Genomic DNA, 17,972 nt, shown 5'->3' with positions numbered 1-17,972 from the left:
AGGGCCGTTCAAAGTCACAGAATAATAGTGGTATTTTTTAAGCATGTTTTATATGTTATACTATATACTATATACTATACTATATACTATACTAAGCACTGGCATAGATACAAAATAATCAAGTCCCACATGGGGCTCACAGCCTAAGTAGGAGGGAGCAAGGGTATTGAATCCCCATTTTTCAGATGAGGGAACTGAGAGAATTTAAGTGATTTGCCCAAGGTAACATTGAAGGTACAAGGTAGAATCAGAATTAGAACCTACATCCTCGGACTTCCAGCCCCGTGCTCTTTCCAATAGGCCTTGCTGCTTCTAGCTGAAGGTGGCACCATAGCTACTCCTATATTGTTATATTAATCTTGAACATATCCTGTATCATCCTACATTAGCAGTACTCTATCTGTATACTTATTGGATCTATTCGCTCTCAACCTGAAAACCTCATCATTAAGTGTAAAGCCAGATTCCCTCCCTCCCAATTATAATAATAATCAAACAATAGTATTTATTGAGTTATTTCTAGGTGCAGAACACTGTACTAAGTGCTTGAGAAAGTGCAATAGAACTAGGAGACGTGATCTCTGCGCTCGTGTAATTCATATTCAAAATGAACGATGACTTTTCTGTTAATTTCATGAATGATCCATCATATCAAGGACTAAGAGCAATAAATAAAATTATTTGCTTTCTGGGTACAGGAAGTCCACACAATCATTAAAATGATGGTACCTAGAAAAGAAAGATTTAGCAAGATTAAATTGTAAATTGGATTCAATTGTAAACTCTAGAGGCCAGGGATAATGTCTGGCATGTGCTTCTTCAGTGTTTGGTTTCCATGCTAGCAGAGACAGCATGGCCAAGTGGAAAGAACATGAAATCTGGCTCTAATCTCAATGATTGGCCTGCTGGGTTAACTTGGGCACTTTGCCTCTCTGTGGCTCCATTTCCACATCAATAAAATGGGGATAAGATACCAAGTTTCCCTATCTCTTGCCTTGGGAGTCCTGTATGGGACAGAGACTGTGTCTGGTCTGTTTATCTTACACCTACCCCAGCACTTGGAACCTAATAACCACTTAATAAACATAATAGGGAAGCAGCGTGGCTCAGAGGAAAGAGCACAGACCTGGGAGTCAGAGCACCTGGGTTCCAATTCAGGTTCTACCATATTCCTGCTGTGTGACCTTAAGCAAGTCATTTAACTTCTCTGTGCCTCAGTTCTCTCATCTCTCTACCTGTTCTTCTTCCTTCTTAGACTGTGAGCCCATGTGAGACCTGATTATCCAGTGTCTATCCCAGCACTTAGTACAGTGCTTGGTACTTAGTACGAGCTTAACAAATATTATCGTTATTATTATTGTTATTATTAGTTCTCTGACTATAACAGGTGTTCAGTAAATGTCACTGATTAAGCAATCAGCAGAATTTATTAAGTACTGACTGTACAAAGAGCCCCCCCCCGGGACAAGAACTGTGTCTAATTCCCACCTGTATATTTTTTCTCAGCGTTCTGCTACTACTAGAAATAAAGGACAAAGTCCCTGCTCTCAAGGATCTTCAGACCAATACCAATTCTGTTGTATTGAACTCTCCCAAGCATTTAGTACATTGCTATGCACAGAATAGCTGCTCAATAAATACAATCGATTGCTTGGTTGGTTCAGTGGGGACAGAAGGAAAAGCATAGGTGCAACCGGTAATAACACGAGTGTGGAAAAATGAATAAATGAATAACTAGCTAATAATGATAATAATTATGGTATTTGTTAAGCCCTTACTATGTGTGAGGCTCTGTACTAAGCACTAGTGCAGATACAAGCAAATCGGCTAGGACACAGTCTCTGTCCCACGTGGGGCTCACAGGCTCAATCCTCATTTTACAGATGAGGTAACTGAGGCACAGAGAACTAAAGTGACTTGCCCGAGGTCACACAACAGAGAAATGGCAGAGTCTACTTAGAACCCATGACCTTCTGACTCCCAGTCCCATGCTCTATCCACTACACCATGCTGCTTCTCCGCATGGAAATTGGTATCTACATTATTGCTAAGAGTGACTGGGGATGGTATATTGAGGAGGTGAGAATTAGACAGAGAAATTACCTAACCACCTGTGCTGTACGGTGCTCTTCCAACTGCTTAGAACAGTGCTCTGTGCCCAGGAAGCCCCATTTCAGGCCATACTTTGTTCTACTGCCCAGATTATTTTTCCTCAAAACCATTCAGTACGTTTCCCCACTCCTCAAGAGCCTTCAATAGTTGCCCATTCAGCTCCACATCACACAGAAACTGCTTAGCGTGGGGTTTAAAGAACTCGATCACCTTGCCCCCCCCTTCTATTTTACCTCCCTGATTTCCTACTACAACCCAGCCCTCACACTTCGCTCCTCTAATGCCAACAAACTCACTGTACCTTGATTTCATGTGTCTTGCGGCCATCCCCTCCCCCATGCCCTGCCTCTGGCCTGAAACTCCCTCCCCCGTCATATCTGACCGACATTCACTCTCCCCATCTTCAAAGCCTTATTAAAAGCACATTCCTCCAAGAGGCCTTTTCTGACTCAGCCTTCATTTCCTTTTCTCCCACTCCCTCTGCGTCATCCTTGCACTAGGAATTACACCCCTCTCTCAGCCCCATAGCACTTATGTACATATCCATAATTTAATTTATTTATATTAATGTCTGTCTCCTCCTTTAGACTGTAAGCTCATTGTGAGGAGGGAAAGTGTCCACCAACTCTGTTATATAGTACTTTCCCAAGCACTTAGCATAGTGCTCTGCACACAGCCAGCACTCAATAAAATGTCTGACTGATTGAATGAATGAATACCATCGATTGATTGACTGAATGCATTTTTTCAGAGGCTTTGAAGATGGAGAGCTATGGTCTGGAATGATGAATGAGGCACATATAGAAGGTCAGAGATGGAGGAGAGAAAAGTTGTGAGCTGGGAAGGAAGACCCAAGGTCAGGAGTTTCTGTTTGATGTGGTGGGAAACAGGTAGCCATTGGAGATATTTGAGGAGTGAAGTGATGGGTGCTAAACAATGTTTTGGAAAGATAACCTGGGGAGAAGTGTGTAGGACAGATAGAAGAGGTGCGAGATAGGAAGTAAGAACAGAGAAGAGGTTGATGCCATAATCTAGTTGGGAGGTGATAAGAACTTGAACAAGGGTAGTGACTGTCTGGTTGGGAAGGGAAAATCCAGAAAATATCGGGGAGCAAAAACCAGAGGGATTACATAAGAGATTGAATTTGAGAGTTAATAGAGAGGAATGGAAGATGACATTAAAGTTGAGAGCTCTTTGGGGCAGGGAATGTGTCTACCAAAACTGTTGTATTGCATTTTCCCGAAGCACTCAGTGAATACCATTGATTGGTTGAAGTTGAATGTTTCTGGGACACAGAAGAGGGTGGTGGTGTAAACTGGGATGAGGAAGTTAGGGGGAGTTGCAAAGATAAGAAGTTTGGCTTTTGCTCTGTTGAAATTTAAATTATGGACAGGGATTCCCTATAGGCAAAAAGAAATGGGATATTATAGAGCAGGTGAGAGGTTGGGGCTGGTTAGATAATCATCCACTGAGAAGTGGAAGTAGTAATACCATGTGATCAAACAAGGAGCCTGAGTGAGAGTATAATGAGAAGAGTTAGGGATGCGCACCAGAGCCTTGTGGTAGACCCCCCTTTTAGGGATTAGAGTTGAAAGAGGAGCCAGGAAAGGAGACAGAGAAGAAGTGGTCAAAGGGGTGGGAAAAGAATCAGGTCAGTGTCTTGACAGCAAAGCCAAGATCAGATGATGATGTTGAAAATTTAGAAATGACAGGCATCTGGGTGATGGCGATTACAAATTGCTCTATAAAAGTTGAGTAATTATTGTCTAGTAATTTCCAGGAAGACCACCAGAAAGTATTGTCTAAATACAGTGGTTTGGATTAAAACCTGAAGAATTTTGTTCAAAGCCTAGAACTCATTTACCTGAAGGCAGAAACCTTTTCCTCTGCCATTTCACAAGATCTGTTTCTTATACATTGCTTTGAGGCACATTGCATCAAGTACTAAGAAAGAAATAAAAACAATTAGTGTTACAGGTGCAGCCAAGCTTTCTACAAGATGGTACTTTAACTTGAGATATGGCTCTTTCAAGTCACTTTTCCAAGGATAATTCTCTTGTCATAGGGCTTGTTGAGTGCCCAGACACTCCTTTCGGCAACACCAAAGAAAGTTCCTCCACCTCAGTATTTTTAATTTTTGAAAGACATTGTAAATCAACTGTATTAACAACAAGGTGAATATACTAGTGGGATGGAATTAATATTAATGAAAACAGGAGGGGTGTTCTTTAGAAATAATTAAATTATTGTGACCGGGAATGCAGAGAAACTGCTTTGACCTCCAGCAGTAATCGACCCCCTCTTTCCCTCTCCTTCCCGGTCCCTGAGAAACTTGAGGAGGGAAAGGAACGATCCTCACAGGTTAGGGTCCTGCCTGAGACACCTAGGTGGAATGCAGGAAAGAGGAAAAAGAAGCAGGCGATTGACTCTTGGCGGGGGGGGGGGCAGGGAACAGAAACCAGAGTAGACGGTGGGGAATTGGAGGGTGAGAGTAGGGCCCTCAGACAGCGCTCAATAAATTCCACTGAATGAAAGAATTGGGGGGCTTTGGGTTCCCTGGTACCGGTCATCCCCTCGCCCAGGAAAGCCAGACAGTCCTGTCGGTGGGAGAGGCTCGAAATGGGGGTCACTGCCTAGATGGGGGCAAATCTCTCGGGTTTTCCCCCATTGAAGGACCGAGGGGAAGGGGACAGAGGGAAGGCTTGAAGGTTTTGCACCTCTAGCCCCCATCTCCTCCCCTTCCAGAGGGACAATCCTCCCCGGGACCGGGGGCGAGGTGGATGGAGGAAGGAGAAGAAGGAAGAGAAGGGCGGGGAGGAGAGAGCATTAGCTGGATGGCAGAAAAGTAAAAACCACAACTTGGGGAGACTGAGTGCTGTCTCCCCATTTTGGGACTGGGAGCCCGTTGTTGGGCCAGGATTGTCCTGTATCTGTGGCCGAATTGGACAGTCCCAGCGCTTAGTCCAGTGCTCTGCGCCCAGTAAATCCCCCCGAATGAATGAATGAACGGTGGGGGAGAACGTGTCGCCCGACCCTGTCGCAGCGCTTAGTTTGGTGCTCCGCACGGAGTACCTGATCCGCAAATGCCATCGATCGCCCGATGGAGGGGGTGGGGGGAAGGGGCGAAGGGGGAGTCCCGCGCACGCTTTGGGGTTGAGCGGGTGCCTACCCTGGGCGTGACCATGTGCGGGGCCGCGCACGTGTGTGTGAGTGTGTGCACACGTGCGGGTGAGTACACGTGTGAGCGGGAGATTGGGGGGGTGGGTCTATGCGGGGTGGGGGGGTGGGGATGGGGGGGGAAGAGGAGGGAGGGACGCGGCCCCTTTAAATGGGGTGCGGGGCTTGGGGAGGCGGGGAGCTGGGAGGGGGCAGCGCTCCCCGGGCTCGGGACTCTGCCTAACTTCCTGCCCAATGATGAGGAGGAGGAGGAGGAGGAGGATGCCCCGGCTAATTGCATAAGCAAAACGTAAATAATTCGCGGGAAAAAAAAAAAGAGAGAGAAAAAGATGGCGACCCGCATCTCTCTGCCCCCTGCCTGAACCGGGCCCCGCACATCGGAGGCTGCACATCTGGTGGGGGGCTGCAGCAACCGGTGGGGGAGACCCCGGGGGTCCGGGGGGCATGGGCCGCACCCCCGACCACTGAGAGCGGGACCAGAGGAGCAGAGGGAGAAGAGGAGCCTCGGAGCCGCCCCCCCTTTTTTTCCCCCCTCCCTCATTTTGCACCTTCCCCCTCCCCCCATTTTGCACCTTCTCCCTCCCCCCATTTTGCACCTTCCCCCTCCCCCCCATGTGCCTGGCGATCGGACAGGGACGGACAGACGGACCCACGGACGGGTAAGGGCTGGGCTGCGGGCAGGGGACCCTTCCCCACGCTCCGGGCGGGACCTTTCCGGGGTGCCCCCTCCCCTAAAAAGGCCATCCGAGCCCCCCCCCCCCCACGGTGGAGGAGGGGAGCCTACTTTTCATTTTATTTCTGTTGCAACTTTTTCCCTCCCACTGATGGGGGAGAGGCCATCGCCGTCCCCGTGCACGCTGCGGGGCCGGGGGCTGCGGGAAGACTGGAGATCGGGGCCCCCCACCCCTTTATCGGGATGGCACCCCGGGCCTCGCACACAACCGATTTTTCTTTTCCATTTTTTTTTTTAAGCGCTTCTTCCCTCCCTTTCCCCAGCCTTTAGATGCCCATCCCGGGGGCAGCCAGTCCTTCCCCTGCCCCTCTCCCGCCCACCCTTCCCCGCCACTTTCCAGGGACCGGACAGAGGGAGAGCGAGTGTGTGTGTGAGTGTGTGAGTGAGGGTGGGTCTGAGGATGGGTGTGTGAGCCTAACCCGCAAAAATGCATTTTATTTTGAATGGTTTTGAATCAGCCAATCACAGTCCTTCGGGGCCCGGCTCCGAATAGCCGGAGGCGGTGGGACAGAGGGGGAGATGATGGGGGGGTGGCAGGGGGGCACCGGATAATTAATGGATGGGGGTGGGGGGGTGGGATGGGCATGGATTTTTTTTTCCCTCGCCGAGAAATAGCGGAGGGGTCCGGTCCTTGGGGGAGACGACTGGGGAGGGGCGTCCCCGCTTGGATTTGGGGGCGCCCCTTCTCGCCCAAGGGTCCTGCCAGGGGCGGGCAGAGGAGGAGATGTCAGGCTGTGAACCTGCTGCGGGAGGAACGGACAGCGGGCCGAAATGCCCCCACCCCCCTCTCCCGGGATGGGGGCTTTACAGTTGGGCGTCTCGGAAGTTTGAAACTTCCCTCCAAAGAGGCCCCGACTTTCCTCCCTCCTCCCTAATGACGGGAGGAGCGCCCTTTTCCTCTTCAAAGTGCAGAGAACTTGGATTTGGGGAGGAGAAAAGGGCAGTGACTGTGTGATGAGTTGGGGGTTTAGCTTTGCTGTTGTTTTTTTTTTAACTTTTTCTCTTGCCAGCCTCCCGCCCGCACCGCTTTTTTCTCTTCCTGACTCAGAGGGCCAAAAGTGCACTTCAGATTAAAAGAAAAAAATCCTGCCAAAAATGTACATCAGATTAAAAAAAAATCCTATTCCACATACTGTTTGTGGGACGGAAGAAAAATGGGGGTGGAGGGGGCAGGGCCTGGTGAAAATGAGGGGGGGGGGCATCCGCGGATGCAACTCACCTCCGTGGGTTTGGCAAGATGTATTTTTTGGGGGAGAGGGCGTTGGGCAGGGAAAGTGTTGTAGTGAATTCTCCCGAGCGCTTAGTACAGTGCTCTGCACGCAGTAAGCGGTCAATGAATACGATTGAGTGAATGAATGGATGGATGGATGGTCCAGGACCGGTTGCCTCCCGGTGGTCCAGGAGGGGATTCGGTTGCCTGCAGAAGGGCTGTCCCGGCCGCGGCAGGTGGCTCGCTTCCTTTAGGCGGGGCTCCTATGGGCCAGGCGAAGAGCGAGATAAGCAATTATCCCCTGAATTTCATCAGCGATAACCTGAATCCTTCAGGCTGCAGACTCAAATCACAAAGCCCTTTTTTCCGCCGAGGCGGGAGTAGAGTTAGGGAAGGAGGGGCAAGGGTTCATCTGGATAATTGCTTTAAGTGGCCCCCATTACCTTATCTGTGGGGACACAGCCCAAGCAGCGGACCACTTTTCCTTACAGGATTTGGATCCCGCTGCATCACCAGAGACAGCCAGCTTTGTTCAAGGCAAGAATCCTGTCCAACTCTCCCCGCCCGCCCCCTTCCTCAAATCAAAATCCAAAGGGATTGGGGGGGGGGGCGGGTGGGAGCCAGAATAGCCCACTTGGAACCCCAAAAGAGGAGAAATGGGAACATCAGGAGAGGCCCTCTCAAGGGATTTCTAGTTCCTTTATGGATGCCATAGATGGAACTAAATGTCTGCATTCCAGGCCCTTTGTTTCAGTGGTGAGAAAGTTGGATTTATTTAAACATTCAAAATGCCCTTAAGGTTAAATCAAGATAAACACAAAATCCTCCTTTGGGTGACTAATAACATTTCGGGACATCCATCTCATTTAAAACAGTGTGCACGAGAGAAAAATTTTCATTTTCTTTTCCTTCTTTATAATTGTTTGCACTCGTGTGACTTAACTAACAATAGGAGTTTACGTTTGAGTACAGCAACAGAAAATTTAAATGTAACTGTGCCGAACTTTGTTTTCATCAAAATAATAATTATTATTGTATGTATACTTGGGAGAAATAGTTGTATATGTACTTAGGAGAAAAGTATGTCATTCATTCCCCGCCGAAATCTTCCTCACTTCCCACACCCCAACCTCCAGGCTTTTTTTTTAAAAAAAAAAAAATAGAAACAAAGAAAGTCTAAAATGGTCACATAGCAGAGTCCCTTTAAAGGAGCGATGGTTGGTCTCTCCACCAAATCCCTGACTTGTGTAGTATGACTTTTACATTTCCCTGTAAACATCTCAATGCCGCATCTGCTGAAGCAGCAAACATTTGGCAGTTAACTTTATATCGATAGAACATATGGGCTGTAAAACCCACCAACCACATTCCCAGGAGAGAGAGGCCTTGGAGAGCATTCTCTTCCACTAGGGACGGCATTGGACACGCTGATGTACTCGCAGAAAGTAAAGAGTTACTTTGTTTCCTGAACCAGAATCCGTTGAGGCCGATGGAGAACCGCACCTTGGACTCAGGTATCCGGGATGTCTACACCCCTGCCGGCCACCTCCAGCAGAAAACGGTGGGAGCCTCGGGGAAGCATAGGACTGGCTTCAAAGATCTCATGGTCAAGCTGACTGAAGGACAGTATGTGTTGTGCAGGTGGACAGACGGACTATATTACCTGGGAAAAATTAAGAGGGTAAAGTATTTTTAAATCTCATCTGATCTCATCTAAGAAATCTACCCCCTCTCTTCTGACCTGTTTCCTGAGGACAGTTCTTATCTGAGTTATCACTAATAGATTGGAGTGCCCCTAGGGTAGGATGAGGCTGACAGAGGGATCAATCTGGAGAACCCAGGTGGGAAGTAAGAAAGGAAGGACTCACACCACCCCTGCTGTCAATATTGGTTTCCCCCTCTGCCTGGATTCCGCCTCCTTTTCTTTTGAAGAAGAGGCCTGGGCAGAGGCACTTCCCACCCACCCGCCCCGGGGCAGAGGCACTTCCCACCCCCCCACCCCCCAACCCCTGGGACAAGATCATGGTTTTCTCTAAACCTTCTGTGTTCCTCCTTGCTGGGGAAGGTGACTGTGGAGGATTAGGTTAGGTGCCCTATACTTTGCCAGAAGCCAAGCTGAAGGTTTCCCTGAGATTCCCATAATGTCCTGATGCTTACATGGACAGGGTTCTGGAGAGACTATCCCATCGGCCCCGCTGGACATGTGAACCTGCAGCTTTGACTTAAAATAATTATGAAGTGCATTCTCTGTGCTGCACTATGTGTTATGCACTGGAGTAGATAAGTTATCAGTTTGGTTACAGTCATTGGCCCACGTGGAGCTCAACATCTATCTTATCCCCATTTTGTAGTTGGAGAAACTGTGGTCCGGAGAGATTGAATCACCCGGCAGGCCTACAGCAGAGCTGGGATTCAAACCCAGGCCTTTTGGCTCTCAGGCCTGAGCTCTTTCCATTAGACCATGCCTGGGTTTTTCAGCTCAAGAGAAAAGCAGAATGTGAACAGCCACAAGGAAGCCCTGGGGGAATCTCTGTGCTGAATGGAGGATCTCTACAAACAAACAAAAATGCCAGAAAAGGTCTAGTTCTGACCCATACTGCTTTTAAAAGAAACCAGGGATTCCTGAGCCTGGCACGACCCTTCAAAGGTTATTTCAGCCATCTCCCACTTCCAGATTTTAACAGAAGACCAATGGGATCTAATTGTTAGCGAAGGAGGTGCCATAGTCTCTTTTATTCCCCCCTTGATCTCATTTGTCCTGCAAAGGCAGGCTCTACCTTTGGTAGCACTGCTGTAGATGCCTTGGGTCGGGGAGACCAAGTCAAAGGGAAAAAGAGAAACAGCCTTGTAGTTTTTCCACTTTCCTTTTGCATCCCAGGTGAGCAGTTCAAAGCAGAGCTGTCTTGTGACATTTGAAGACAATTCCAAGTACTGGGTCCTGTGGAAAGACATTCAACATGGTGAGTGGGGTCCAGCTGTCGGGCTGTAGCCTCGGTTTGTAAATACTTCCTCCAGCTCCTCTTTTTGGCCAAGGAACGCTCCCCTCACGTCCTCCCAGCCATAGGAAAAAAAAATGTCCTTTCCATTCCAGTGGATCTTCAGTTTTCTTTTATCTTTGTCTCTTCGTCTTTACCTGCTTTCCACCTGCAGTTATTTTATCTGTGGAATCCAGGTGGTCATGGTATAGTTCCTGAATGCAGATGAGTAGCAGAACAGGGAGTGGAGGGAGAGCTCAGGGAAGGTCTTTCTTTTATTGCTAATCATAAAAGTCCAGGTTTCTGGGGCAAGGCTCCTTGACCAAATCCCTCTGTATCCACCCTAATGCTACAAAGCATTGGCTGAGCTCTGGAGTTGTGTAAGGGAGGGTATCCGGTCCCTGCTCTGTAAGGTTAGAATCCAAGTAGGACAGATAAAACCGGATTAGACCCATCAGAGGAAAGAATGTGTGGGCCCCCGTGAAGGTTCAGTGGCTGGATTCCACATCTCAGTCTCTCCTTCAGGGATGCAAGGAGAGTCCTAAGTGAGGGTAATCACTTGAGACTCTGAGTGAGGGTGATCTAGGAAACACCTCTTTGGCTCATCCATCAGGCAACTAGTCATTCACATTTGATCTTGACAAAACTAGGTCTCCCAAGCCCATTTTGTTTCAGACAAGACAAATTTGACAATTTATGTAGCCCAAAGCCCTTCCCAACCGTATTCAAGTCAGTGCCGCTGATCCACTGCCCAGAATTGGAAAACTTGCCAGAGGGAGAAGTAAAAGTTGTGTTTTGTCCTCTGATCTTGCTCTCAAATAACCATCTCCAAAGGCTAAAGGGCTCGTCTGTCATTTTAAAAGTCTAAACTCTGAGTTGAACCACACAGGCATCCTATCCACATTAATCCCAAAGTTTGAGGGGTTCAGGTAATCAATTTAATGAGGGGAAGATCAGGAAGGGGAAGATCAGGAGTTTAGAAGAGGCAGGGGTGTAGGTGGAATGAGGCCAATGTGACTTAAGTGGTAAGATCAGGAGGCTTTGTAATGATAATTATTAAGTACTTTTTATGTGCCAAGTTCTGTACTGAGCTCTGGGGGAGATACCGTGTAATCAAGTCAGACTAAGTCCTTGTCCCACACGGGGTTCACAGTCTAAGTAGGAGGGAGAACAGCTATTGAATCCCCATTTTACAGATGAGAAAACCAAGGCACCGAGAAGTTAAACAACTTGCCGATAGTCACACAGCGGATACATGACAGAGCTGGGATTAGAACCCAGGTCATCTGAGTTCCAGGCCTGTGATCTCTCCACTAGGCCACGCTGATTCTGCCTTGTGGGGCGGAGAAGGTTGCGGGGAGGGGAGGTGGGAGCGTGTTACCTGAAACACCCTCAGGTTACTCTTCAACTTCAGTGTGGGGGCTTAATCCCCTCTCCTCTGAGTTCTCCATTGTCTCTTGTCTTGAATGGAGCAGAAACGTTATCTGGGAGGAGGGAGCAGTTATTTTGAGCTCTCAGTGCATACATTGTGCGTTTTATTAATGTGCTCATTCTGGACGGCAAGGTCTGATGAGGGCTGGCTCCTTTTCCCTGAGACACTTCTTGGAAGTTAGAAGCAGAGCTCCGGGGTTCTTTTCCCAGTAAAATAAATATCCATACATTGAGGACACATACTGTGATGTGTGAAATTCTCACTTTTAGAGAGTGGATATTGGAGAGGAGCCAGGACTGTGCAGAGCTTATGGCAACAGCTGAACAGTTAGTCCCATAAAGAGGGGACTTATGCAGCTTCTGAGTGTTCTCAAGCTAAAAGTCTTTCTATGAAGAAACAATTCTGCCCTCCTGTGTCTACTGCTCGATGACAAATGTTTCACTGCTTTGCCCCTGGGAGGCTGGAGATGTAGCAGTCAATCAATCAACTCAATTATTGAATGCTTACTGTGTACAGAGCACTTTACAAAGCAATGGGTAGAGTACAGTAGAGTTAGTTGACACGATCCCTGCCTGCAAGGAGCGAACACTCTAGAGGAGAAGACAGACATTAAGATAATCTTCGTGACTCCCTCCCAGAGCTCAGAGGTCACAAACTCAGGATGGTTCCTGGGGACAGGGAGCCTCCATCGAGAGGATTAGGGAGGTGCATTTATCATATAGCCAAGTGGAAGTTTTATCCTAAGGCATCAACTTATCTAAAAGTCTTTTTCTTCTTTTCATTTCTTCCTCCCCCTGCTTGATTTTTATCCAGAAGCAGGATGAGAAAATACCCAAGAATATCATCTTTTTGCATGGGTATATGAAAATCTCAGCTTGGCTACAGGGTAATTTATAGCCTGGCTTTTCCTCCCTGTGGGTGTTTGGATATGCTCTCCAAAAGCGCATGTCATGGTAACTTTATTATTTTTTTCCTCTCAGCCTGCTTACAGGGCTGAGACCCAATCTGAGATGGACTGTAGTAAAGCCGGAGAGGCTGAGTCCAGCAGGTCAAGTCTTGGCAGGATTGTCTGCAGATACTGGCTGACCGGCTGGCTTTCAGAACAGATGTCATTGCTAAAGTGAACAGGGACTATATGTGCACCAAAAAGCAAATATTGCCTTACCTAGCAAAATTAGTCCTTTTTAAAAAAAGATTTGAAGTAGTGGTCTACTATTTTCCTGAGCTGCCCCTGCCTTTATATTTAATACTTCGTAAGCCTGATTCACTTGACTGCAAGTACAAAAATAACCCGCTACTTCAAGCACACCTACCACTCCCAGACACCCAGAGCCCAGTCCTCCCCATCACCCCCAAATTTCTGCCTCTTTGACCCCTTGACAAAATGATTCGTCTGACCTTCTGCTGCTATTGTCTATATCCTTTCAGCCGGTGTCCCAGGGGAGGAGCCCAAGTGTAATATCTGCTTGGGGAAGACATCCAGACCCCTGAATGAAATCCTCATTTGTGGAAAGTGCGGCCTAGGTAAGAGCTGGAGGCACTCTAAAGAATTTCCCTACACTCTGACCAAGCATCAGCCTGGGATGGAGAGAAGGAGGTTGAGCTCAGTTACGCTGATGAAATGTCCCTATTTAGTGAGGTTGACTCCCCACTCTGTGAGGACCCCCTGCCGCAACACCCCCCCACCTTCCCTTCCTCGTGAGGCCCATGGGCACCATTTCTCCCCACCCTGGGAGAGAGCTCTGGGGTCACAGCTGGCAAAGGTGATTCCGAGAAGGGTTGGGAAAGAGATGCTCTCAGGCGGAGGAGAGGATTCCCAAGAGGGACTCCAAATCCTCGGGGGAAAGGAGCGACATAAATCCAGGGACATAGCCATTAGGAGGAATGACGGCCCAAAGGAGGAGTGAGAAGGGAGGCTTTTCACAGTCACTTCTGGCCCCCATTTTCTCCCTCTGCCTTCCACTTGTCTTCCATCCCCCTACACTAATCCTGCCTCCGGATGTAAACTCCTGCAGACAGATGCAGAATGGTAATGTGACTTTGATCTCGGGGAGCGTCTCGTGACAGGGGATCTCCCAGCTCTGTAAGAGCAACGCTTAGTGCACGTAAAAGCAAGTTATGGCAAAGTAACTTGACCCCCCCCCGCCCCCGCCAACCCTCCCACTAAGCCATCCCATTCAGTGGCCACCCACTGAGGGCTCCTCATCAGGCTGTTGGGCTATATTCTGTTGTCTCAGAGATAACAGCTTTTTCAAAGTTCATGAATCCCTTGTCAGTTGCAGGGGAAGCAGCGACAGTTAGCTGTGTTTCTAAAGCTTTCCCGGGTGGGATAGCAGCCTTCAGATCTTACAGCTCTGGGCTGAGAACTTGACCGGGAGATACCAAGCTGAAAAAGTGCTTGGCAGGCTATTTGGAAAGAGATCAGGCCAGGGGCCGGCGTTCTGGGCCTAGAATCACAGCCAGATGTCAGGGGCTCAGGCTCCCTGCCAAAGCCTTAGTCGGCACCATTCCAACTCCCCATCTAACTATGGGGCCTTCCCTGGGATTTGCCATGTGATTCTCCCACCTCTGTGGGATAGAGGCAGGTGAACAGCTTCACCTGGAAACCAGGGTCAAAGAGCTCTGAGGCTCCCTCAGTCATTCAGTCAATGATATTTACTGAGGGCTTCCTGTGTGCAGTGCACTGTACTAAGCAGTTGGGAGAGCACATTACAAAAGAATTAGGGGACACGTTCCCGGCCCATAACGAGTTTATAATCCCAGGGGAACCTTGTGGTCTCTCCCTGCCCTCCCTGCTTTCTCCCCCTTCTCACTGGCCGTGAGATTGATAGGAGGAATCCACGCCCATCAGCCTTCATTCCCCATCCTGATCTGCCGCCTGAGGTTCAGATGATCTTGTCCCTTGGTCCTTCTTTCCATGAAGGAATCGCTGGCCCATTTTTTCCCTTTGTTTAGGTTCTGAACTCAGGTCCAAAGGTGGGGGACTGTGGAACGGGATGGAAGTTTACATTCTTGGGAGAGGAGGTTTAAGGGGGAGTCATTAAAATTTCTTTTACATGTAACAGTTGGGCTAAGTGGCAGAATCTGAAGGAAGATTTCTGGGACAGGTTTTGAGGATGGGGTGTGTGATGCCCCCAGTTTTCCCAACATTCTTACCTGTCCTGTTGTCACAGAACTGGTGGGGGCTGTATTTTTGTTTTCCCCAGATGAGTTCTAATTAGCATTTCCAGTCAAGCCAGTCAATCGTATTATCACATTTTCTCTTTTAAATTGTATTTGTTTATTTATCTGGACATGTGGTCTGACACATTTTGCCCACTCATGCTGACTGATAGACCCACCAGCCCAGTCTGATGGAGACATCACTGGCCCATCAGTGACCTCTGCCCAGGTCCCAGTGAACTAGGCAAACTCGTGTGGAGTCTCCTTCAGAGGCTCCCGAGTTTAAGCTGCCTCTGGTTTTCTTCTCACTTGTTTTTTCCCTCCCGTAGGTTACCACCAGCAGTGCCACATCCCTGTAGCAGGCGGTGCTGACGGTTCCCCCCTCACGCCATGGTTCTGCAGACGTTGCATTTTCGCCCTGGCCGTTCGGGTGAGCAGCGTCGTGTAGCTTGTTTTTGGTGTTCCGTCTCTCCTCTCTCCATCTTTGGATTTCTTCAGGCCTTTCCCATCGGGAAAAAAGATCGACTCCTTCACCTCCTTCCTCACCTCCCTTTACCCTGACTTCTTTCTCCCAACCAACTTCCTACCAAATCTCTCATCGTGGGGGTTTGAGCTGCTGAGATCCAATATACCCTTGAAAATAGCCACTTGCCCAGGGTGAGTGGTAAGCGAGGAAGGGGAAGCTAATAAAAAGAATCCCAGATGAGTGACTGGGACCTATTTGCCTGGTCACAAATTGTTGCCCACTGCCTCGCTGATCATGAGAATTTGGGTTGGGGTTGGTGGCAGCTATTCCCAGCATTACAACTCTCGGGCTGGCCTTTTCCTTCTTGTTCAAGGAGTTGGGGTCCTGACCCTGACTTCTCCCATCACCTGGGTCCATCACTTTTTGGATTCCTGAAAGGTGGCTAGGGAGTCTTAGAGCCCCCTCAGTAGGGTGCAGGAAAAGAAATGTGTGTACCTGTGTGCAGAGAAAGTGCTTTTTAACCAGTGCTTGTCCTAATGTTGTGCTGTTAAATACCAAATGGTACTGGTCCTAACCCTTTAGGGAAATCTTTGGGAAGCAGTGTGGCCTAGTGGAAGGAATACACGGACCTGGGAGTCAGAGGAGTTGGGTTCTAATCTCAGCTCTGCCAATTGCTTACTGTGTGACCTTGGGCAAGTCACTTAACTTCTCTGTGCCTCAGTGTCCTTAACTGAAAAATGGGGATTCAAATTCTGTTCTCCCCCCTACTTAGACTGTGAGCCCCATATGGGACAGGGATTGTGTCTGACCTTATTAACTTGTATCTAGACCAGCGCTTAGAACAGTGCTTGACACATAGTAAGTGCTTAACAAATACCATAAAAAATACTCTAACACTGTATTACAAAAGGAAAGAGAGGGCAATCTGTTTTATTAGGTAATCTCTATTCTGGTTTGGTTTGGCTAACTATTAAGTTTCTTTGATGTAAAGAGGTTGTTTGTTCTTAAGGTCCCTGAAATTTTTTTATGCTGTGTGTTAAGTGCCTACTGTGTGCCAGGCACTGTACTAAGCACTGGAGCATAAACAAGATTATTCATTCAGTCATATGTATTGAGTGCTTACTGTGTGCAGGGCACTGTACTAAGCGCTTGGAATGTACAATTCAGGTTGGACACAGTCCCTGGCCCACATAGGACTCACCGTCTTAATCCCCATTTTACAGATGAAGTAACTGAGACACAGAGAAGTTAAGTGACTTGCCCAAGACCACTCAGCAGACAAGTAGCGAGAGCTAGGTTTGGAACCCTCATCCTCTGACTCCCAGGCTGATGCTCAATCTGCTGTGCCAAGCTGCTTCTGAAAGTGCTCTTGAAGTTCTCTGTTCTGGGTTTATTAGCTGTAACTTTTCTCTCCTTCCCCAACCCACCCGCTCCCACCCAGAAGGACCTCTGGTGGTATAGATGAGTCTGGGACAGATAGATCATCACACAAGGAGCAGAGGCCTGTTCCCAGAAAGCTGCAGGTGGTGGCAAATTTGTGGAATGAAGTGGTTCTCTGGAGGTTTTTTCCCAGTTTAAGGTTAATTTTCCCCACAGAATCAATCCTTAAGAATCAACCTCAAATACAGGAAAAAGCTGTGGAAAGTCATTTTCCATCTGTTCCCCCTCACCTTCCCATATTCATCACCAGGCTGGCTCAGTGGAGAACTGGTCACTGCTCCCCAGGAAATGCAGCATCTGGGGTCCCTTCAGGATGGAGTCCAAGAACTATCTGAAGAGTACTGTTAAAAAAAAAATCAAAGAGACTACAAAGCCTTCAACAGAGTCAGTAATAAAAGCTTAGGATAAGTTGCATATTGTGGAACTAAAGCAAGGTTGTCCAACCCACTACACCACATTCAAGACCCCTCCATTTATTCCAAGGCTTTTAGCAAATTCACTGTGGACTCTTGTGGGGTTGGGCATTTGCCTACTAATGGTCCACATTGTATCTTTTCCCGCGATCTCCTGCCTTGGTCTCTCAGTATCTTCTCCATTGACTGTCATGGTTCTCATCCTCACAGAAAGGTGGTGCGCTGAAGAAAGGAGCTATCGCCAAGACATTGCAGGCTGTCAAGATGGTGCTGTCCTACGACCCCGAGGACCTGGAATGGGACTCTCCACACAGAACCAACCAGCAGCAGTGCTATTGTTACTGTGGAGGCCCTGGAGAGTAAGACACTAACATTATTAGTAACTGTGGTATCTTTAAGCTTTTACTATCTGTCAAACACTTTATTAAGCACTGGGATAGTTAGAGAAGCAGCATGGCTCAGTTGAAAGAGCACGGGCTTTGGAGTCAGAGGTCATGGGTTTGAATCCCGGCTCAGCCACTTGTCAGCTGTGTGACTTTGGGCAAGTCACTTAACTTCTCGGTGCCTCAGTTACCTCATCTGTAAAATGGGGATTAAGACTGTGAGCCCCACGTGGGACAACCTGATTCCCCTGTGTCTACCCCAGCGCTTAGAACAGTGCTTGGCACATAGTAAGCGCTTAACAAATGCCAGCATTATTATAGAGGATCATTAGGTCCCACATGGGGCTCACAGTTGAAGAAGGAAGGGAAGTAGGTATTGAATCCCCATTTTGCAGATGAGGGAACTGTGGCATAGGGAAGTTAAGTGATTTGCCCAAGGTCTCACAGCAGACAAGTGGCAGAACCAGGA

At 48.2% G+C, this 17,972-nt stretch overlaps 1 protein-coding gene across 2 annotated transcripts in view; it reads left to right on the top strand.

The window, feature by feature from the left end:
• The first annotated feature begins 5,927 nt into the window (after positions 1-5,927).
• Positions 5,928-17,972, top strand: part of PHF19 (PHD finger protein 19) — a 33,463-nt gene continuing 21,418 nt past the window's right edge. For both annotated transcript variants that reach the window (XM_039911794.1, XM_029063530.1), the window contains exons 1-6: positions 5,928-5,948; positions 8,707-8,913; positions 10,111-10,192; positions 13,068-13,163; positions 15,131-15,231; positions 17,331-17,479. In XM_039911794.1, the coding sequence (XP_039767728.1) occupies positions 8,722-8,913; positions 10,111-10,192; positions 13,068-13,163; positions 15,131-15,231; positions 17,331-17,479 (620 nt within the window). In that variant the 5' untranslated portion in view covers positions 5,928-5,948; positions 8,707-8,721. The remainder of the gene's footprint in view (positions 5,949-8,706; positions 8,914-10,110; positions 10,193-13,067; positions 13,164-15,130; positions 15,232-17,330; positions 17,480-17,972) is intronic.

This window comes from Ornithorhynchus anatinus, chromosome 4, assembly GCF_004115215.2.
Source record: "Ornithorhynchus anatinus isolate Pmale09 chromosome 4, mOrnAna1.pri.v4, whole genome shotgun sequence".
Taxonomy (NCBI): Eukaryota; Metazoa; Chordata; class Mammalia; order Monotremata; family Ornithorhynchidae; genus Ornithorhynchus; species Ornithorhynchus anatinus.
This window is presented reverse-complemented; position numbering and strand designations above follow the sequence as displayed.